This window comes from Corythoichthys intestinalis, chromosome 9 (genome assembly GCF_030265065.1).
Source record: "Corythoichthys intestinalis isolate RoL2023-P3 chromosome 9, ASM3026506v1, whole genome shotgun sequence".
Classification (NCBI taxonomy): Eukaryota; Metazoa; Chordata; class Actinopteri; order Syngnathiformes; family Syngnathidae; genus Corythoichthys; species Corythoichthys intestinalis.
In genome coordinates, this window is record NC_080403.1 from 37,510,576 (window position 1) to 37,534,556 (window position 23,981).

Genomic DNA, 23,981 nt, shown 5'->3' on the forward strand with positions numbered 1-23,981 from the left:
GTTTCTTTTAAAGAGGAGTTCAGGGGTTCAGGTCAGGAGAGTTGACAGGCCAATTGAGCAAAGTAATGCCATTGTCAGTAAACCCTTTACCAGTGGTTTTGGCACTGTGAGCAAGTGCCAGGTTGTGCTGAAAAATGAAATCTTCATCTCCATAAAGCTTTTCAGCAGATGGAAGCATGAAGTGCCTCAAAATCTCCTGATAGCTAGCTGTATTAACCCTGCCCTTGATACAACACAGTAGACCAACACCAGCAGCTGGCATGGCACCCCAGAGTATCACTGACTGTGGGTACTTGACACTGGACTTCCGGCATTTTGGCATTTACTTCTCCCCAGTCTTCCTCCAAACTTTGGCAACTTGATTTCTGAATGACATGCAAAATTTGCTTTCATCTGAAAAAAGTACTTTGGACCACTGAGCAACACTCCAGTGCTGCTTCTCTAGAGCCCAGGTCAGGCGCTTCTGCCGCTGTTTCAGGTTCAAAAGTGGCTCCAGCACACGCCTGTGCACGGTGGCTCTGGATGTTTCTACTCCAGACTCAGTCCACTGTTTCTGCAGGTGCTCCGAGGTCTGGAATCGGCCCTTCTCCACAATCTTTCTCTGGGTGCGGTCACCTCTTCCGGTTGTACAGCATTTCCTGCCACAGTTTTTCCTTCCCACAGACTTCCCACTAAGGTGCCTTGATACAGCACTCTGGGAACAGCCTATTCGCTCAGAAATTACTTTGTGTCTTAGGGTGTCAATGATGACCTTCTGGACAGCAGTGAGGTTGGCAGTTTTGCCCATGATTGCGGTTTTGACTAATAAACCAGGCTGGGAGTTTTTAAAAGCCCCAGGAATCTTTCACAGGGGTTTTCAGTTAATTCGTTGATTCAGATGATTAGGTTAGTAGCTTCTTTAGAGTACCTTTTCATGATATGCAAATTTTTTGAGATGGGGATTTTTGGTTTTTCTTGACTTTTTTACCAAAATCATCAATATTAAAACAATAAATGGCTTGAAATACTTCAATTGTGTGTAATGAATCTAAAATATATGAAAGTCTAATGTTTATCAGTACATTACAGAAAATAATTAACTTTATCACAATATGCTAATTTTTTAGAAGGACTAGTATTTTGTAAAAGTGAGACAACAATGGGTCTCTACATATATGCCATTAACAGTCACTCAAAGCATGCAGCTTCTCATCTTCCTATTTGACTGGGGTTTAAAACTGTTTTTGAGATCAAACAGTAAAGCAAAAGAAGAACCCAAAATTGTCATCACTGCTATCTATTACACTTGGCCTCAACAAAAGATGGTTTGTCTGGACTGCAGAGTTCTCCAATTTGGTGCTTTTGTCTGGCTAATCTCTCTTCTTATATTACCAATGACATGCTTGTAAGATTAATTGAAAACTCAATTGTAAATAAATATGAATGTAAGTTGTTGCTAGTCTATAAGTACAAGTAGTTGCTTGTTGTACCCATGGTTGGCTGGTCAGCAGTAGTTAAGTGATCTTAAATAGGCTCTAGCTCGCTCAGAACTGTGAACGAGATGACAAAATTAATGGATTGGTCATTCAGTCCTTCAAAAGACATTAATGAGTATATGCATCAACAGACTGATATTCCATGTCCTCCACTGAGAGTACGCCTCAATAGACCAGAGTTCTATGAAGATAATAGGCTATGTTCTCATGTGACTTAAGAGGAAGTGACTCATTTTTCTCCAGTGGAAAAGCACTTTACCATGTTGTGGGCTTTGCCCTCATAATGTGGTATTCTTGGATCAAACGAAAATAAAGGCAATAGTCATAGTCACTGTCATTGTTCCAAGTGATACAGACATCATGTGTATTCCTATCAAATAATAGTTCCTTCCTCATTATGGCTAGTATTTTCCAAGGGCCTTTGCTGTCTGGCTACCGTTTCGGTTATCTTAAGACACAGTTGCCATGTCTGCAAATGCAGCAGGTTTCTCACCTATTGCCCAGAATAATACATGTGTTGACTCGGACAAAAATAAAATTGCTGCTGAGTCCATTTGTTGGGTGCAACAAAATTTTCTTAGTACCTTTTTTGAAGGCTGTGAAAAAAGCAGCAAAAGAAAAGCTAACCAAGCTTTCTGGTCAAGAGTCGACCGTTAATATTTTAGATCTAGCACTTAGACATTGTAGAAGGTCCGAAAATATCCTGTCGTGACAGGCTTCCATTTAACCAATCATCCACAAGAATCTGAACATGTTCCATCTCAATAACCAAGCTGTTGTTGAAGACTTGGTCCTTTCCACACTCGAGAATTTCTCATAATTGTGCTTGGATACTTAATCTCAATTGCTGTATTGCAGTCAATATACTTGCCACTTTTATCTATGTAGATTTGCAGCTTGCACTACATCAACTTTGTGATAACTTTAGATTGATAGGTGTCCCATAGCTTCTCCATTGTCACACTCCGGCTGTCTGGGAGCCTATTGTGGAATATTTGCAGAGCCTATTAAATGCCTAAAGGCTGTGTCAGGTCCACATGATGCCTGCTGTGCTTTTCTTTTCCTCACTACGCACATTGTCATTGAGTGACACTGAAAAGAGACAGGAATTGTGTGTGAAAATGCAACATAGCTGGGTCAAATGGTGCATTCTCTGTCATGCGTCGAGTCCGTAGACCTTTCTTGAATATTGAGTTGACAATTTTGTCCTTGCGTTGTCAGCAGTACCATACATTTGGAGAACATGGAGAACTCTCATAGACAATTCATTGTGGCTTAGTTTGTCTTATATAGCAGCCAGAAAGCAAAAACGAGCCGTTTTTTTTTTTTTTTTTTTAACACAAACTCATCTTGTTGGTTGTCCTTTGTGTTAACTATAGCAATAAGTGTCTTGTATACAACATAATGTGAGTGAGGTAACCTGTGCATGTAATGGAAATGTAGAAAAGAAATTTAGCTTGGCCTACAAAATATGCTTCGTTTATGTTGAATTGTACATGAGTGATCATTATCATCAATCCCCTTTCACTAGACAAATCTCTGCTAAGGAAAATGATTCCCATACCTCTGACATGCAGAGATCATTTAACATTTATGCTCTGAATAATTCATGCAGAATTCACAGCAAGTGCCCTAAATGTTTCATTACATTAGACAGTCATCCTCTGTCTGCCATCACTTTGCTTGTGACCAGTCACAGAGGCATGGAGTTGACCCTTTGTTAAAGTGCAATTTATCTGCTCTAAGAGACACCACTGTTCCACTTGAGATTTTTTTTTTCTTTAGAAAGCTAATTAAATATTAACATAGATAACCATTATGGAAAGGAACATTGTAGAAATCACTGCATAGCTCTCTTGTTTGTTTTATCTTCGCTATAAAGCTAAGTGACATGCTGTGATTTAGGAAAAATGTAATCTGAATGAAAGCAATCATTTGTATATCAAATTGTAAGTACAACAAAGTACATTTTGTAATGAAACAATTAGAGCTGAAACGAATACTCGAGTAACTCGAGTTTAAAAACTGATCCGAGTAATTTTATTCACCTCGAGTAATCGTTTATTTTGACAGCTCTAAGCATCACGTTTTGCTCGGACTACTTTTAATGCGGGACAACGCACTGATGTCACGTGCGTAGAGGAAGAAGCCCCCCAAAAAAAACTTACTGCAGCCGACAGCCGGTACAAACGACGCAGACGTTGAGAAATACTAGCCCGCACGATGGTACGCTGGTAGCAGGTAGCGTCTGATGAGTCTCATAGAGATCACATGTATGTTGAACTAGATCGGCAATGACAGACTCGGCCGTGTCTGGGCAGCGTTAGTAAACAGCCGCCATCTTAAAGCAGTAGAGCGCTAAATAAGAGCGCTAAGTGCTAATAAAGAGCGCTAATAAATAAGATTAACGTTACTGTCACTATCTCAAGTAACGTTAGCCTTGCGGAGGGCTAGGTTTCTATTAATTATGACCACTTTCGATGCGTGGCTAACGTGTCTTACATACAGGCTTTAACATAACATAGCGTTGTGGAGTGATAAGGGTGTAAAATAAAAACTCAATAATGCTAACTATCAATTTTAGCTCAGTAGTCATTGCTGGATAAAACACCAAGTAGCACTGGTCCCTAATGTGCTCCAATATAGCTTGTATCATACATTTATTTTGAACACTGCAAAAACTCAAAATCCTATCAGGACTTAAAGTTTAGACTAACTTAAAACTTAACTAGAACTTAAAAATGGCTTGACACAAATAGAAATTCAATTGAAACACGTGGGAAAAAATCCTAACTTTTAAGTGATGTGTGTTATCAAGCGTAACGGCATTTTTAGGTGTGTGTGTATATATATATATATATACTGGACTGTCTCAAAAAATTAGAATACACAATATTCTAATTTTTTGAGACAGTCCTGTGTATATATACAGGACTGTCTCAGGAAATTAGAATACACAATATTCTAATTTCCTGAGACAGTCAGGAAATTAGAAATTAGAATACACAATATTCTAATTTCCTGAGACAGTCCTGTATATATACATATATATCCCCAGTTTACACATCAGGTTGGAAAGATCTTGAGAAAACAAGACTAAGTATCCCATTGAAAGCTCTATTGTTTGACGCAAAATTACAGCAGGCAAATAGCTTTAAGCAAAAAATTTCCAGTACCATGTTTGTAGCATTAAACGAAATTATTAAAATATGCAATTTGGAAAGGGAAACAAAAATTTATAGATGGTGCGCCTATGACTCAGAATTCACTCCTAATAAATATGATAACAGATTCAAATTTTGGATTTCAAAAGGATTAACAGATTATAAATCATTTACTCACGAGGGGACACTTCAATCATTTGAAGTTTTAAAACAAAAACATGGTTTGGGGTCTCATGACTTTTTCAGGTATTTACAGGTCAGGCATTACATAAATCAAAACATCCCCAAAAATGTTGCTGAAGGTTTTTTACAAACATTTATAACTCTAACCGAATCACCCCACCCAACAAGAATACTTTCTAAATTATACAACAGTGTACTGGTGAGTAAAGGGGGGGAGCACACATTATGTGAAGGAGAAATGGGAAAAAGAAGGGAGGATTATTATTACAGAAGAAGAATGGACCGATACATGTAAAACACAGTGGATTACGACTAGGTCAAACAGCTGGCGTGAATTTTGTTGGAAGAACACAATGAGGTTTTTTGTCACACCGGTCCAGAAAAGCTATCAAGGGACAGGAGATGCATGTTGGAGATGTAGCATCAGAAGAGCAAACCATTTCCATATATTCTGGGAATGCGTTGTTATACAAAAATACTGGTTGGACATTCATTATCATCTACAAAAGATCTTTAATTTTGACATTCCCATGTCCTTTGTTACCATGTACTTATGTAAAATAAATGTGCAACAAATTAGCTGTAATGAAAAGAAACTCATCCACATTTTATTGGCTGCAAGCAAAAAAGCATTGACAAGAAAGTGGCTTAAACCTGAACGACCAACAACAGAGGACTGGATTGACGTAGTTCGAGAGATTTTCATGATGGAGAGGATCTCCTACGCACTAAAATTACAACTGGACATGTTTTACTTGATATGGACAAAATGGACAGAATATGTTAAGCCTGTACGAAATGATTTTGGGTAATATATGCTCACACAACATTATAAAAAAAATTTTTTCATGTAAAAAATATGGCAAAATAATAGGTTCCCTGATCCTCAGTTTTTTTATTTTTTTTTTTTATTTTTATTTTTTTACTTTATTATCTATTTTTACTTTTTATTTTATTATTATTATTTTTTTTTTTTTTTTTCTTTCTTTGTAAAACCTTAGTTTGGTTCAAAAAAAAAAGGAAAAGCAGAAGAAAACTGTAAAACAAATTTTTTTTTTGGTTTCATCTGGTATGTTGAAAGAACAAATGGCTTTTCAATAAAAAACAATAAATGTGAAAAAAAAAAATATTCTAATTTCCTGAGACAGTCCTGTATATATACACAGGACTGTCTCAAAAAATTAGAATATTGTGTATTCTAATTTTCTGAGACAGTCCAGTATATATATATATATATATATATATATTTTTTTTAATAAGATCTAAAGGTTTTTTGAGTGAAAGCAGTGAATTACTCTTTTTTTGTTCTAGTTACATCTGAGATGCAATTGTTGGCTGTTTTCAACAATATACATCGAAAATAAAGACGTTGATTGACTGAAAATGGTTCAAGATTAGATGAAATGTCTTGTTTTCTCATGTATATTTATAAATGCTCTTCACCTAAAAATATATTTGTTTTATCCGATTACTCGATTAATCGATAGAATTTTCAGTTGATTACTCGATTACTAAAATATTCGATAGCTGCAGCCCTAGAAACAATCTCTTACTTCGGTAAAAAAGTCAGCCAGTGGCTAGTTTTCCAGAAATTGTGTTAACTGACTCTAGGTTTTGAATAAATTAACACATACAGTATAGGCTCATACTGTACTGGGTAAGGTTAAGGACGCCCATTTTAAAGGACGTTTGCTGCAATTTATGTAAATGAGATTTAGGTTACAATAGGTGCAACAATAAACAAGCAACTAATCTATTTTGGAAATGGATATATCAAATTAATCAACAAGTGTTTTAAAAATAGATTGTTTTATGTCCTTGTTTAACTCAAAATTGTTTAAATTAGAATGTCAAGCTTCTCAAAAATAAATATTCCTAAAGGGAGACTAATTAATTTTGTTTTTATTCAAAATAATTTATTTGAAAACACTTGCTTTTATTTTGGGCGGGATGCTCAATACTGCATTGTACAATTCCTGACATTCTACAGACCAAACCATCAACTGGATTAGAATTCTTTAATATGTGTTTTTTTTTTCCTGCACAGTCAATCTGATATAATTTCCTGTTCATGACTCAGTAGAATATTAATAGAAAATATTATCATTTCATTCATGAATAAATTGGGGAAATAATTGACAGATTACTCAATTATTCAAATAGTCCTATATTATACATTTTCTGTATGTTCCAAAGTACACTGTTGCACTAATTCAATTCAATCAAATATAGTTTTGATCTCATTTGACCTTACTCACAGCGCAAGGTTAAACTATAACATCTAATAAAATAATAATCTGAAGCAATAATACTTAATTGTGCTATATATTAAATTTGCCTTGCATTGCCTATTTACTGTCTTAAACACTCTCCTCTTTTTGTCCCTTACCAAGACAACAACCCTTCTGATGACATGCCAATTATAGCGGTGACAGTGGCCTTGTCTTCTTTGTTGGTCATTATCTTCATCATTATCATCCTCTACATGCTCAGGTAGGTGAAATGCAATATTTACTCCAGCAGTCCCAAACCTCTGGTGACCCTGTAATATGTTGCTGGTACTGTAGTAATGGCCAGTAACAACAATCAAATTGATGTCAAATTTAGTTCTTTTCCATTTTGTTTTTAAATTGACAGATTCAAAAAATACAAGCAGGCAGGAAGCCACTCCAACTCCTTCAGACTGACGAATGGAAGATCAGATGATACAGGTAAAAAATTGCTTTTGCAATCTGTAAACTCCCTATAGTTGACATTACACAATTACTACATATTAGTTAAATATTCTTTTGTTTGGAGGCATATTGGTTGATATGTATTGTGGCTTTATACAACTTGATAGCCCGCTTTGCTTCGGGTAACATTTCATTGATCTGGCTCTGAACTGATAACATTTCATCGACTGTTGGCAGAAGACCTTCATTGTCTGTGATTTCGTCATTTAGCCAGTGTTAAGTCGCACCGCCCTCTGGTGGTGATAGTAAAAAAAAATGTACAGTAGCTTGTGCTTCTAGACTTGTTAAGACAACTTTGTTCTGTTCTCACCCCGTCTCCCGCGGCCCTCTAAACCTGTGTCAACCCTCCCTTTCCTTCCAACCTCTCCTCACTTCTGTCTCTTTTGCTTCCTCTCTCCTGGTGCAGAACTCCAGAGTGTGCCACTATTGGCCCGTTCGCCCAGTACAAACAGGAAGTACCCACCCCTTCCTGTCGACAAGCTTGAGGAAGAAATGAATCGTCGCATGGCTGATGACAACAAGCTATTCAGAGAGGAGTTTAATGTACGACTAATTATCCTTTCCACCCCCCTTATCCTGAAATGTTAGCCCAAAGTCCAGCACGATTAATTTTGTTCTAAATCCTATAATTCTAACGTAGGATTATGTATGGATTTTTACATTATAAGATAATATTTGTGATATATTCAGAAACAAAACAACAATTAAAATGCCTAATAGCCAGACAGGCATCAAGGACTATTTTAAACAAGTAATCTCATTTGAAAGTCATAACCCTGTGGAAAAATAAAAACAATAACTTAAATTACTTAAATTTATTAAATATACAGTACTACTCAAATGTCAGTCGTTGTCAGGGTTAATACAATGTGAAATTCACACATAAACTGTACAAATATACTTTTTATACTTACCGTACTTATAAATCTGCATACAAAATATATATTTAGGTACATATATTTACTAGTGCTTCAACGATTAATCGACTAACTCGAGTATTCGATTAGAAAAAAATATTCGAATTGAATTTTGCTGCTTCGAGTATTCGTTTAATTAAAGTGACGTTGTAATGGTTTATTTTGAAAGTGTTTGCATTTAGTTTTATTGATTCGGATAGATACACTGCTTTCTAGTCTGCCTCAATTCACATGGCTGAATCCAGGTGCTCCGTGCTAAGACCAACCTAAGCTAAATTTTGTTTGAGCTAATTTTTTTTTTTTTTTTTTAATGCATTCGTAATTTAGTTTATTTATATATTTAGCCTATTTTTGTGGGAATATATGTCTGAAGCATTTGTTAAGAGCATTGTAAAAAAGTTAGCTTTTTATAGCATTTAAACTAGCGGACTTTTGTGATGTAAGTTAGCCAATTGTTCCTTTGTTGTACATAGATCCTCATTTATTTTATTTTTTATGCCTTTTGATGCTCAGCTCAGGTAATTTAATTTTTCATGTTCCTTATCCGAATACTCGATTATTCGAACTAATGGTTTATCGATTAATCGGCTACTGAAATAATTGATTGCTGCAGCCCTAATATTTAGTATGTACATAAATGATCCTGCTACTTATTCAGCTACGTTTAAAGACTAAAAATGTTAATTTGACAGTCCTCTGCTATCTAACGTAATACATTTTCCTGTTTTCAGGCTCTGCCAGTTTGTCCTATTCAGGCAACATGTGATGCAGCATCCAAGGAAGAGAATAAAGAAAAGAACAGATATGTCAACATCCTACCATGTAGGCAAACCAATGAACTTGGCTACGCTGTCCCTTTGATCGAGCTACCTTTGTAGAAAATGTAAAAATAAGTCTTAAAAACCTTTTTTTTATTTTCTTAGACGATCACTCCAGGGTGCATCTGTCATCATTGGAAGGAGTACCAGACTCTGACTTCATCAACGCGTCCTTCATAAATGTTTGTACAACAACTGTACAGCATTCATTTCACACATAGTGTTTGTGCTTTGAATTGGGTTATCATAATATTATAATATATACCCTTTGTCACTTCCTTCATTCCGTCTTCCCTTACTGCAGGGTTACCAGGAGAAGAATAAGTTCATAGCAGCTCAAGGTAATAATTGTAACTATTACTGAAATAGTTTATTTTAGAACACGCAAAAGTAATCTTAACTCCTTTATCATTTTTTTGTTGCTCCCAGGACCGAAGGAGGAAACAGTAAATGACTATTGGCGGATGATCTGGGAGCAAAACACGGCTACCATTGTGATGGTGACCAATCTGAAGGAGAGGAAAGAGGTAGTAGGGCAGTTTGGTTTTCAGTTCACAAGTGTCATGTTTTCTTTTGTATAAAGTAGGGCTGTCAAACGATTAAAATTTTTAATCGAGTTAATTACAGCTTAAAAATTAATCGTAATTAATCGCAATTCAAACCATCTATAAAATATGCCATATTTTTCAGTAAATTGTTGGAATGAAAAGATAAGACACAAGACGGATATATACATTCAACATACGGTACATAGGTACTGTATTTGTTTATTATAACGATAAATCAACAAGATGGCATTAAAATTATTAATATTCTCTTAAAGCGATCCATGGATAGAAAAACTTGTAGTTCTTAAAAGATAAATGTTAGAACAAGTTATAGAAATTTTATATTAAAACCCCTCTTAATGTTTTCGGTTTATTAAAATTTGTAAAATTTTCAATCAAAAAATAAACTAGTAGCTCGCCATTGTTGATTTTATTACACCATGCTCACTCCCCAAACCCATAAAATCATTTGGACCCAAGCGCCAGCAGAGGGCGCCAAACAACAAAAAACAAGTAACAAGCGGACATTACACTGCTGTTATTTTAATCTGAGCGGGGCATGTGCGTTAATTGCGTCAAATATTTTAACGTGATTAATTAAAATAATTATTTACCGCCCGTTAACGCGATAATTTTGACAGCCCTAGTATAAAGACAGTACTGGATTGCTGAATATAGTATAGTGCGTGGTCCTATTCTTTACAATTTGGCTCAACTTTTTCTGCACTTGTTCTCATTTTAACCCTTTAAAGCCTGCAACATGAAGCAATGGCGTACTGCAAGCAACACATCACTTCCGCACATTAATATTCACGAAATTAGCTACTGTTGCTAAGGGGGGGACACGCCTCCTCCCTAATAGGAAATGAATGGAAACCGTGTACGAAGGAAATGTTTACAGAGCTAAACCTTGCAATTCTCTCCGAAAATGATGTCCCTGGTGCCAAATTCACTGGCAAAGATGTGGAAGAACATAAAAATGTTCAGTTAAAGAGATGGCTTGAGTGTGGAAGGCTGAAAAAGACAAAAAAAACCGAGCCGACTGAAGCATAGCCTTAGCTTTTTTATCGACACGACTGACAATGACATTTCCTGTTTCAAAAAGCCATCCTTTACCACCAGCCCTGTCTTACTTATATAGTATATCCTCTGATTGTCCGTCTCTGACCGTTCTTGGGGGTAATTTAGTTAGTTTTGTGTAACGATCGCAAATGCTACTCAGTGACAGTCAACGAACACATTTAATTTTTTAATTGATAACAAATCTTAATTCTCTAATTTATTTACACTTTCCCCTTACTAAAGTTTTTTTTTTTTTTTTTTTTTTAACAACAGAAAAGGTAACTGGCAGTCAAATACTATTTTAATTCTTTTCAGGTCATTCATTGTCAGACAGAAGCAGCACGCTACAACGTCATGCTAAAAAATAAGTTAAAACTATCAAAATTGCTTATCTATTTGTCCTCTGAAGGAGCATGCCAAACCAACAAAATGTTTACCGCATATGAAATGTGAACGCTTCACCTAGCTGGCGTTAAAACGTCCGCGCAAGTTGATTCATTCGTCACATTTTTTCCTCCAGAGTTTTTGGTTTCGGGAAACGTATGAAGAAAACATCCTTAATCTAGAGTAGTTTCTACAAGTTCCAAAAAAGCAATGCATGATCAGCATGTTCGTTTTTGAAAGATTACCGGAGAAAAGTAGCTGAATTACCATTGCTTCTATGCGACGGCGGGTCTATAATGTCCCACTTCTACTTTACTTCCGCTTTACGATGCGATGTCACAGTCTAAAAATAGCATGCGTGCGGTACGCCATTGTCAGAGAATCCCAAAATTTAAAAAAATAAGGTCCTAATGGTACTTTTTCAAATTTGTAAAAAAAGAAAAATCAAAATGAATATGTGTATGAAGCGCTCTAATATCTGTAACCCTGGCTAAATCCAGATCTTTTTTTCCTCATGGAACCTGCAGATGCATGTGTTGACTTGTATCCATCATTTTCTTTCTTTTTTTATTTTTTTTTAATACATTTCAAAATTTTAAATTAGTCCCAAAATAATGAAATTCTAAGTGTATCAAATGTGATACATTAGGGTCTTAGGGAAAACAAAAGTCTTCACTATTCCAGGGCATTACTTTTGTTTATGTGAACATCTGAACCCTTGACTCTTGTGTGTACTGCTTTTGCAAAAATCCATTTCTGTGTTTCAGTGTAAATGTGCCCAGTACTGGCCGGACCAGGGCTGTTGGACATATGGGAACATTCGTGTTTCTGTGGAAGACACGATGGTTCTTGTAGATTACACAATCCGCAAGTTTTGCATCCAACAAGTAAGGAACTTCAGAATCAACATGTTAGAGTCTGAGGAATGTGGATGTTACGCCTATTGTGAAGTGACTTTGTGATACTGACTAGATCTGTTTTGCGTCTCAGGTTGGAGATGTATCTGGAAAAAAGCCTCAAAGGCTTGTCACTCAGTTTCACTTCACCAGCTGGCCAGATTTTGGTGTTCCCTTCACCCCTATTGGTATGCTGAAGTTTCTCAAGAAAGTTAAAACGTACAACCCTCAATATGCTGGGCCCATTGTGGTCCACTGCAGGTAAGTATCTGACTCGTAAATTTGTCTGAGTTTGTTGCTATGTTGTACAACTTGGTTTGTTTTCCATTCTTTGTAGTGCGGGAGTAGGAAGAACGGGTACATTCATTGTAATAGATGCCATGTTGGATATGATGAACACTGAGAGGAAGGTGGACGTGTTCGGCTTTGTCACCAGAATTAGAGCCCAGCGATGTCAGATGGTCCAGACTGATGTAGGTCTCACCTAGGATCAAAATAATTGAAACAAAGTTTAGAAATGTAACACACGGGCCTTTTATTTGCATTTTTATTGTGCATACAGTTGTTGTATAGCGATCATATTTATTATGACAACTTATCATTTGCATTGATTTCTGTTTGTATCTACTGTACATTTTTATACCTCCTTCAACTCATTTGATTTTTCAACCCTTACAGATGCAATACGTTTTCATCTTCCAAGCTTTGTTAGAGCACTATTTGTATGGAGACACAGAGCTGGAGGTGACCTCTCTGGAGTCCCACCTAGCTAAACTGTATGCTCCTTCACCAGGAGCAGGCTGCAGTGGTTTGGAAGCTGAATTCAAGGTCTGTTTATGTTTGTTTTCATCTAAAGACCATGATTTCCTTTTCCTTCTTGAGCTAGCTAACCTTATTCAAATAATTAATGAATAATTAATTGCTTGATATTGTTTATCTACTAGAAACTCACATCAATTAAAATCCAGAATGACAAAATGAGAACTGGCAATCTGCCTGCCAACATGAAGAAGAACAGAGTACTACAAATCATTCCATGTAAGTCAAGCAGTTGGTAGAATTCCTTATGCCCGATGAACACTATTAACACAAAGTTATGTGTTCCTCTTTTCAAAGACGAGTTCAACAGAGTGATTATCCCAGTCAAACGAGGGGAAGAGAACACTGACTATGTCAATGCCTCTTTCATTGATGTGAGTACAAAAGCTGCTTCATGCTCGCAGCGTTCCAGTTGAAATTTTCTTACATTCATTTGCTTGCTCTTTCACTCTCAAACTTGCAGGGCTATCGTCAGAAAGACTCGTACATGGCAAGCCAAGGCCCCTTACAGCACACCATTGAGGACTTCTGGAGGATGATCTGGGAATGGAGAAGCTGTTCAATAGTCATGCTCACTGAGCTGGAGGAGAGAGGGCAGGTGTGTAGAATTATGCACTTTGGCGTATTCATAATTATGACCGATTATGATGAAGAAAGATTTTAAAGGCATGGATGATTTTGCCCGTGTAGGAAAAGTGTGCTCAGTATTGGCCCAGTGATGGAGTGGTGGCCTATGGGGACATCTCCATTGAACTCAAAAGGGAGGAAGAAAGTGAAAGCTATACAGTACGGGACCTCCTGGTTACCAACAGCAGGGTAAATAAAACTGTTCTAGTGACAGATGGTCCACACACATACTGTTGTGTACTCACAAAAAATCTTAAGGTAGAAATATTCAGGTTTCTGGCAGAATTTCAGAATGAACGTAAAATGCAGTATAATATTTCGGTGAATTTAAATTTTCTAAACCTTTAAATGCAGTTAAATGTGACAATCCAGTGTGTCAATGCGTTTTTTTATTACACAACTTGCTGTTCTCTAACAAGGGGCTAAACTGCCAAGTGTTTGATCCATTGATTTATCCACATACTAATAAATTCCCTGGTTCAATTAGCACTGTAATTCATTTCTTCATGCGACTTTTGACAACATAAGACCAGGAAGACTCTAGGTCTGCAGCTACCAATTATTTTAGTTGTCGGTTATTCTATCAACTATTTAGTTTTGAATAATCAGTAATCAGATTAAGGACATTTAATGCATTGCAGAACAAATTTTAGGAGATGTAAAACAAAGGCCTGCTTAAATGCGAATACAAAATAAAATTCTTGAGTGTTTCTTCAAACTCTGCAGAATTGCACTTTTATTTTAAAGGGGAAATGTGAACTAAGGTTGGCCAACCATGTTTTTGAATAATATCAATGGCTAAACAATTATAAGCATATTTTCTTTTTTTTTTTTAACGCAACCCTTCCAGATTCTTTGTTTAACCCATAGCAACGCCCTTGACAACGAAAATGCTTTTCTTCGGAAATCTTCGGAAATTACGTCACACCGGGAAGTGCGAGAGAAGTCCGCCATAGAACAGTATTGTTTGTTGCATTGCTTCTCGGTAAGATGCCACGGCGGTGTGTGGCGATGTTTTGTTCTCACTCAAACGAAAACATGTATGAGTGGCCAAAGGATAGCAGGGCACGTAAATGGACATCTTTCGTTCGCACGAAGCGAATGAATTTCACGCCATCATCGAGTAGTGTTCTCTGCTGCAAACACTTCGAAGATGCCTGCTTCCTTAACCGGTCTGCTTATGATCAAGTATTTGCCAAAAAGTAAGTGTGATTTTTGGATAGATGACTGTTGACTTTGTCAAAGCAGAGCTGCCAACTGTTGTGGAATGTACAGTAGAAGCTAGCGATGTTAGCCGAAAGCCAACTCGTGGCAATAGTCGTGGCATAGTTGTTGTTGTGTTCGCTAGTGTTACGTCCCAAGGACGGCTCGCGAACGGTGTAACATAAAACGAGCCACACAATTTCACAAGTGGCACAAATTTATTTACACAACAATCAAACTCGCAATGATTATGTACAAAATGTGGATGAAACGCGGCTTCAGGGTAAGCCGGATCTGCCAAAATGAATATGAAGTCTGATTATTATTTTTTTTAACAATGTCATCAGATAGACAAAAACATAAAATTATGTGCAAATGCCTGCATCTTCAAATAATGAAAATAATAACAGCCTATATCTTACCAATGTTGTAATCTCGATGGGTCTTGTATCCATTCCATGTCAGGTAGTCTAAGCACATTGTTTGCATCCTGATTAGCGTCTGGCTAATACATGTTAGGTCCAACATAAAATTCCAAGCTCCTCTTCTTCCTCCAACTCTTCAAAAAATTGGATCTCCTCCCTTGCGCTCGATCTATTGCTTATATCGCTGTTTGAATCATTGTTTGAAGGGCTTAGTATGGCAGCCGTATGTATGGAGCTGCCAACGCTGTTCCCGGTGTGACGTATCACTTCCGGGTTCGTCCCCTTTCAGGCTCGAACTTCGGAAACGCGATTATTTTGTCAAATATACAACATATAAATGATTTTTTCATGCTTTATTTGTTGGACAATGTTTAATTACTTGTGACCCTATTTGGCATGTGAAGAAATTAGTTCACATTACTGCTTTAAAACACCTGAGCTTTGCCTCAAACGGTATGGGGGGAAAACAAATGAGGATTTAAGTACAACAAAAGAACAATTAGCGGACTTTACATAGCAAAACTCCGCTAGCTGAAATGCTATAAAGTGGAAAATGTTTGACAATGACAATGCTGTTAACAAATCGTTCAAACACATTCCCCTTAAAAAAAAAAAAAAAAAAAAAAAAAAAAAAAAAACGCTAAATGTGACCATAAACTAAATTACGAATGCATACAAAGTTTATTAGCTCAAACAAAAATTTACAAGTTGCAACAGGAAGACTGGAAGTGTCAAAGGAAATCAGTGTAATAGAAGTCTTTGGAAATACAGTGGTATCTCTACCTATGAATTTAATTCGTTCCAGGACCTGGTTTGTAAGTCGAAATGGTCTTATATAGAGTGGGATTTTCCCATAAGAATACATAGAAATTCGATTCATTTGTTCCGCAGCAAAAAAACTATGCTAAATCCTTAATAAATACTGCTGGTACAGTTACAAATGTTAATTACACATAGCAAAACAGATGACTTATAAATACAAATTGGAATAATAATACTATAATAATAATGTTACGAATCGGGTTCCAATGTGGTGGTTGTGTTTTGCATGCTGTTCCTGAACGAACCTGAGGTCGGAGCAGACCAGCCATATTGTCAAGCCAGTTCACTTACACGCACACTACGCTCATATTTTTCTATCACTTCCTTCTTAATTTCAATGGTAAGTGTCACCTTTTCCCTTTTTTATACCCCCACACCTGGACTAACCTTCTTGGGACCCATGTTGATTTCTCTCTCAAGAAAATCCGCTGTGCGTCCGTCTTGTGGGAAAACAATGAAATTGCGACGCTGTCATAAATCGTCACAGCATGTCGTCATATGTCAGATGTCAAAAGGATCGTATGTCGAGGTACCACTGTATAATGGTGGATCAAAACACACATTGTGAAATTTTCCTGGTTCGAGAACAACAAGAAGTAGTGAAGCATTCAACTAGTGCACTTGAGACTTACAAGGTCAAATTAATTTCACCTTTCAGGTAGTTCATCCTGAAATTCCGCAAATGTCCCAATTGATTTTTGTGGTAGTTTACCAACTGTCAACAATAGAGTAAATTCAGTCGAGCATACCAGTAATCCATCTAAATATCTTTTTTCACCTTCCTTCCCTTCTTCCAGGAGAACAAAGCTCGAGCAGTGCGACTGTTTCATTTCCATGGATGGCCAGAAGTGGGCATCCCCACTGATGGTAAAGGCATGATCAATATAATAGCTGCAGTGCAAAAACAGCAACAGCAGTCCGGCAACCATCCTATCACAGTACACTGCAGGTAAGAAGGACAGGCACACGTTTTTGTTTTTTGTTTTTTAAGATACTTAGACCTCACGATTATCATGAGTGCTGTACATTGTTTAAAGAGCAACTCACTTTTTAAAAATTTGGTTTTATATCATTTTTAACTCATACCTTTAAAAGTGTATGTACTGAAAACCTGAGAAACTAGAAAGTAGCTGAACTTTCATCTGCTGTCAATATTAACATGAAATTAGCAGCACTTAAGATTCTGAAATGCCTCTTGCGGCAGGGTGTTGTAATGAAAATTCCAATACCGCGAATAAGAGTGCATTTTTCATTGCCTTTTGAAAAATAATAGGAATAATGTGCGTCTGCGGCGGATACAGAGGTCAGTCGAAAGTCAAAATATGATGGAATACGTAATGCCTGAGACACACTCACCCTTTACAAGTGTTTTTGCAGGCTTTCATTGTAGAATATTTGTTGTTTCTGAACATGCTTCCTTTTCCCTGTGTGCAGTGCTGGTGCAGGACGCACAGGGACATTCTGTGCATTGAGTACAGTCCTGGAGAGAGTGAAGGCAGAAGGTATTCTGGATGTTTTCCAGACAGTCAAGAGCCTCAGATTGCAGAGACCCCACATGGTGCAGACACTGGTAAGAAGGGAATTTACACTACTGTATTTTGAATGGAAAATTCCTTGTTTCTGTCTTTGGGTTATCTTTTACATTGCTTTTTTTGTATCGATTAGACTGAAACTGATAAGACGTTTAAGAGTTAAGTAGTAGTTCAGATTGACCACTTATACATGCTTAAATAGAAATTAGAATCTTACATGAATAGGATTTAATAAAATAATCAGTAAATAAAACATTGGTTAACTCATTTTCTCCCAAAAACGTTTAAATATATGTTGTTGTGTTGTGTTAATTGTTTCAGTGTCCCAAAGACGTTTTTTTTTTTTCTTCCCCCCCCCCCCCCCCCCCCCCCCCCCAAAAAAAAAGACATCTCTGGGTTCTGATTCAATTTAGCTCCAAAACACAAAGCTGAAAATCCATTTTAAAGCAATAAAACGGGTCACTGGAGGGCAGTAGCGCATTTGGTATGACCCGCAACTCGATTCAACGGCAACAAACTGCCAAGCCGCATGGCTGGTGTTGTGCCGAAAAATAGCCGCCCCACGTGAAATTTCCCCCTGACGGAATCACCCACACGTCACTCGCACAAACAGCTTTTTCTTACCAATCGATGGACACGGAAACGACTTTCTTTTACCGTTCGTGAATATGTATTATTTTACTCTGCTTCAACTAATAAATATTGTATTGTGAATATGTATTATTTAACTCTGCTTCAACTAATGAATCGTGTACTGTGAAGATGTATTATTTTGCTCTGCTTAACCTAATAAATGTATTCCCTGTGTTATTGTCATTGGGATATGGTCATGAATATTTTATGTAATTTATTTATTTAAAACTGATTTTACAGTCGTAAATCCATGACTGTAATGCGTCCATGAAAACATTTGACGTTTTCACCTCAATAAAGCCTCATAAATACCGTCAGGGGGGACATTTCACGCGGGGGGAACATTTTTCGGCACAACACCGGGCGCCGGCGGAAGACGACCGAATGGATGCCAGGCGGCGGACGACCGAGCAGAACGACCGGGACCACTAGTGCAGTGGACGATGCCTTTGAGTCGGTGCTGCTCACAAGCAGAGCCTGCAGAGACCAAAAAAAAAAAAAAACTTTTTTTTGAGACAGACAGCATTGAAGGAAAAGTTTAACCGGCTGTCGCGGCCAGAACGGCGTCATCTTTCAGTTAGTTATGCGTAAATAAGTTGTTACTTTGCTATCAAAAGCTCTATTTATCTTGTTGTTTGTCTTATTTTGTAAAAGGAAAACATTATCAGATTTTTGGGATGTAACTAAAGCAAAAAATAGCTGTGTATAAGTCAAAGTTATGTTTGAAATGTATGCTTTCACAAAAAGGATTTCTCGGTTTTTTTCATCAGAAATTGGAAAATTGCTCAAACTAAGCTATTTTCTAATGCTGATTTCTAAAGAATGGAAAAAGATATGAACTAACTTTTTTCTGCTGAAAGAAGAGTCTAATCTTTCTTTTGGTGGGTTCCATGTTTATATAGCACAGAATTTTCTGTGGGCCTTGCAAAATCGGTCAAAATCCAGTAAAACGGGAGCGAAGGGCCTTGCTTTGGTGAAAATGGCTGGGAGTGAATGAGTTAATGAGAGATTCTATTAAAAGGAATCGCAATAAAATACGACAAAAGTGGTGCTTTTGCTGCCATCTTGAAGCATCGATAAGCATTTTGTGGGGAGAGTTGATTACTGATTAATTATTGACTAATTCATGAGTTCTGACAGAAACAATGTCGAGTTGAATGTGATGCTGATGTTATGTGACGTCTTCCATCTTACTTTCCAGGAGCAGTACGAGTTCTGCTACAAAGTTGTCCAGGAGTATATCGATGCCTTTTCTGACTACGCCAATTTCAAATAGACTCACCATGGAGGGATGGATGGCTGCATATAGTACTAACACCACGTGCATGCACCAGAACACACACGAACACGACCATGCAGAAGGCTCTGCATACTTCCATCTGCGGGATTGTTTTCCTTTTTCCAGGTGACACATCACATCCAGTATTCTTCTGCAGATGGGAAGATCTGCCTGCAGAAAAAGGGAACCAAGATAACACAGTCTGGATGTAACGGCAGGCAGGGCAGTTGCACATAGAGAAAGGAGACACCTTCTTGAGTATTTTGTAACATTAGTCTTGTTGATACAGCACCAGATTTGCCTACATACACTTACTGTGTTGCATTGTTCAAATTTTACTTTGGACACAGTTTTGAGTTCAGCTGCATTTTTGGGTGGCACCTGTAAAGTATTTTATTGCTCTCTTTCTCGCTCGCTTTCTCTCTTTCTGTATTTACTAATGCTTTGGAGGTTTATGTAAAATATTCATTTATAAATACTATTTTAAGGACTGAAAAAATGTAACAGCTTTTGGTTTTGCTAGAGGTCCATTGTAGTGCCATGGTGGCAGAGGTTCAAGCTATTAAGACTTAATCAGATAACACACACTGTTCAATGTGCCCTCACTCAGAATTAGCTGATAATATAAATTTCACACCACTTCGCAACTTGCATCTATGGATCATCAAATACACATCAGGAACTGTATGGTGGAATTTTTATAGTGTTTGTTGGCATAATCCATGCTGGTGGAAAGGTCACATCTGTGCAAACGGCAAAATATTCTGTTATTTGTTTTTTCAGCCAGGGGTACAATCATATTAAGGCACTTGGGGTAAACTTTTTAGGATCTTTGCAGGACTGAAATTTGCAGTAGCTATTTGGTTATCTTAATTTACACAATATGGACGGACATATTCAGACACGCCATTTGAATTATAATGGTCCCGCTTTGCCCTTAGTTCCCACAGAATACTAATTATTATTATTTTAAGATAAAATGTTTGGAAGAACGTCTACACAAAGCATCACATTCTGGGAGAAAATAGCACTACTGTTCGCCAGGCATTTTCAGAAATGTCCAGACCCGTTCAAAAGTCTTTGCAGAAGAGTGAAAACTGCTGCAAATGCTATCCCCCAACCATAGACTGTATATTTTTCGATTTCTGTAGGTGTCACAACCTGTTGTTTAAGTACTTTACTCCACAAGTACTCAAACATGTTGAGCCTTTCTTGCCTTTTCTTTGAGCCATTTTTTTTTTTTTTTTTTTAATATTGGCGGGACATCACAATGCTGTATTGTCCGTCTCTATTGAAAAGAATGTCCATTCAGTCCCACTAGGAACACTGATGTTAAAGAATGTCATTTTTTAATTCAAATGCTGTCATTAGCAAGAACTGCTATTTCTTTCATTTTTTAACTGTGCTTTTTCTTTTCATTATTTCAGATTTGCTCTTCACTAAGACACACTCACTCAAACTACCGCAAACATCACAGTTGAGGCCATCCCCTCCTGATGATTGTAATGATAAATGAATGATGTCAGTTCAGCAGGGGGACTTCTGTTATGTATGAAACTCATTTTCGACCCCAAAATATCTCTCTACTTTAATGTGCAAGACTAAACGAGAAATAACGTAAAAACCAACAGATTCAAACATTTAAAAATAAAGATTGCAAGTAGCACTAAGACTTGCTTGTTGTCTGAGGTGATAAGGATTTATAATGTATTTTAATTCAACATTTACCTGCTTTTCTCATATTCCTCTTTTTACGTTTTAGAAATCTTGTATATTTTTCATCATCTTAATTCAGAAACCACATTGACAACAAAATCTCTTTTGACTGGGGTTAAAATCTTCGAGTTCTTTGAAGTATCAAATTGTTTTTCATTATTACCCATTCCAAGAAAAATAGAACAGATCCACACTTGAGCATTATTTGCTTCATGCTGATGTTGCACTTTGTTACGTTTACCAAACACAACTACATGCAGCATTTTTCTATGGGTGCCAGGGCCAGTTGTAGATTTTGATAACTGTTTTGTTTGCACCAGAAAAAATAATCAACCTTAAGAGAGAACTACGCAACAGTTAAAACTGAGGGTTTTCAAATTAGTTTGTAATTCTGAACAGCTTTAATTCTTCCTATGTATTTATTTAAAGTAGCAAATGAATGACCAGCCACTGAAATTACTGTTTGTATATTGTCATATTACCTTCACCTACCAAATCATCCCTACTTTTGACACACTCGGGTGTCAGCATGTCTTTACCTCCCATTCACACTTTTTTTTTTTTTTGGGTCAGTCCAAGAATTGGACTGCTCGCTTAATCTGTCAATCTCTGCTTCTTTGTCGTTGTCACTGTGTTTAAAACACATTCTCACTGCATTTCAATACAACACTGTGCCAACACATAGAAACCACATTTTTAAGTGCCTCACTTAACAGTAATTTTAAAAAGTTACCAATTTGTCAGTGCTTTGTTCAGATCTAAAATGGCATATTTTCTCTTTGTGCAAGCAACTTAAAAAAAAAAAAAAAAAAAAAAATGCTTTAAGAAAGATCAGTGGATTGTCATCTTAATTTTTCTTCCAATTTTCAAACAAGTTGAATAAATAACATGCTTATGAAAAGCTGTCTCTTTTAGGTGAAAAGTACTTCCCATATTTTGGGGAAAAAAATCAAAGTTGCAAAATACGTCATTCATCTGTCCCATGCACAACAGTCCCAAGGGAAACCAATTCATGGGTAGGAGTCTGATTTTATCTCCTCCTTAATGTCTTGGTGTTCAACTGCACTCGCTTATACCTTTTTCCTCACTAACATTTTTAACTTGGAACATCATCATCTTGTTGGTCCAGGTTAAATTATTCCCCTACTTTTGTACATAATGTAATGTTATTTATATGAATTCCTGTGTGCTGCCTTGCTTATTTTATTCCCCTCCCTCCTTATTTTTTTTCCTTTCATAAAAAGAAATGTATATTGAATGGGACCATTTTGAAATGTTTTTAATTTGGTATAACTGTCTTAAGATAACCCAACTTTTTATTTGCCCATGTTGGTTTTTAGTGTTTTGTTATTCAATATTTGAATATATGTGTATATAATTATATATATATATATATATATATAATAAAATTATATATAATTATACAATGCCAGATGGCCTTTCTAAGCAAGATACTGTTCAAAACTAATAAAGTGCTTGAGATTTTTCTTCCGTCTATGATGCTTAATTGAAGTCGAGACAAGAATCTGATGCTCATTCAGCTAATACATGAATGAAGACTGGTGGTGCGAATGTAAATCAAGAATAAATATTAGATAGCTGTTCTTTTTGAGTATAGTCTTGAAGGCCTGTAATCCCTTAAACAAGTAGTTGCTAATATAAATGCTTGCCATTGATGCACCCATTCGCCAATGGCCAGAGCGTAAATTTGAAATTAGGATCAAATTCTAATATTTAATTTTGTCAGCTATATAATGAGAATTTCAAAAGAAAGCAAAAAGGTTCAACTAATATTGCTTGAAAAAGGAAAATCTGGGTACTTTCAATGCAAACATGATGAAATGACCAAATTATTATTTTTTTAATTATATAAGGTCACCTTTAAAGAACTTTTTTTAATATATACACTGCTCCAAAAAAAAAGGTAACACTAACACATTGTAGATGTGAATGAATGAAATGTTTCTTATTATATACTTTGTTCTTTCCATAGTTGAATGTTCTGACAACAAAGTCACACAAAATTTATCCATGAAAATCAAATGTATCAACCCATGGAGGTTCGGATTTGGAGTTATACACATATGAAAGTGGAAAAAGACTACGGCAGGGGTGTCAAATTCACAGTGAGTCAAAAGTTTTAAACTGAATAAAGTCACAGGCCAAGGTTGAACAAATGAACCTTTTAATATAGAACCAAACAAGTTTTGATTTAGCAATGGATATTGAACAAGCAAGTCTTATATAACTTAAAAGCACAGGCGTGCAAAATTGAGTTGCTAATAATACTACTAATGATAACAATAGTAGAAATAATAATAATAAAAAAAACATCAATGGCATATTAAATAAAATTTAAATGAAAATTCAATGCATCCTTTCTGTTTGCAGCCTTCTGAGATAAATGTCAAAATCAGCTTCTTACACAGGCTAATAAATCTGAAAATAAAAAAACATAACTATGAATAAATCAACCGTTCAGGCCTTGGAGAAGCAAGAAAAAGTGCATAGAAAATGTATTTACTGCTCATTTTGCGACACACTGATCTACTCTGATGTGCCCAAGCCAGACACCTGGCATCTTTTCACGGATGACAGTTTATCAATATCGGTGCTCAGGGTTTGAGCTGAGGAAACCTTCATTATCGAACAAAGGTGTTCGTCAGTCAGACGTCTCCAGTGAGATGTTTTCGTCATCTTCATTGAGAAGAAACGTTGCTTACAAGCAGTGACGGACTTGGCA

General features: G+C 36.6%; 1 protein-coding gene across 1 annotated transcript in view; it reads left to right on the plus strand.

The window, feature by feature from the left end:
- The window catches only part of ptpra (protein tyrosine phosphatase receptor type A), a 45,140-nt gene extending 23,334 nt beyond the window's left edge, over positions 1 to 21,806 (plus strand). The window contains exons 5-22 of the mRNA XM_057846103.1: positions 7,216 to 7,315; positions 7,460 to 7,533; positions 7,964 to 8,100; positions 9,206 to 9,296; positions 9,398 to 9,474; positions 9,597 to 9,633; positions 9,722 to 9,819; positions 12,054 to 12,173; positions 12,277 to 12,443; positions 12,520 to 12,655; positions 12,861 to 13,010; positions 13,127 to 13,220; positions 13,299 to 13,375; positions 13,465 to 13,599; positions 13,692 to 13,817; positions 16,876 to 17,027; positions 17,513 to 17,648; positions 19,445 to 21,806. Coding sequence (XP_057702086.1) covers positions 7,216 to 7,315; positions 7,460 to 7,533; positions 7,964 to 8,100; positions 9,206 to 9,296; positions 9,398 to 9,474; positions 9,597 to 9,633; positions 9,722 to 9,819; positions 12,054 to 12,173; positions 12,277 to 12,443; positions 12,520 to 12,655; positions 12,861 to 13,010; positions 13,127 to 13,220; positions 13,299 to 13,375; positions 13,465 to 13,599; positions 13,692 to 13,817; positions 16,876 to 17,027; positions 17,513 to 17,648; positions 19,445 to 19,519 — 1,982 coding nt within the window. The 3' untranslated portion in view covers positions 19,520 to 21,806. The remainder of the gene's footprint in view (positions 1 to 7,215; positions 7,316 to 7,459; positions 7,534 to 7,963; positions 8,101 to 9,205; positions 9,297 to 9,397; positions 9,475 to 9,596; positions 9,634 to 9,721; positions 9,820 to 12,053; positions 12,174 to 12,276; positions 12,444 to 12,519; positions 12,656 to 12,860; positions 13,011 to 13,126; positions 13,221 to 13,298; positions 13,376 to 13,464; positions 13,600 to 13,691; positions 13,818 to 16,875; positions 17,028 to 17,512; positions 17,649 to 19,444) is intronic.
- Positions 21,807 to 23,981: the final 2,175 nt, after the last annotated feature.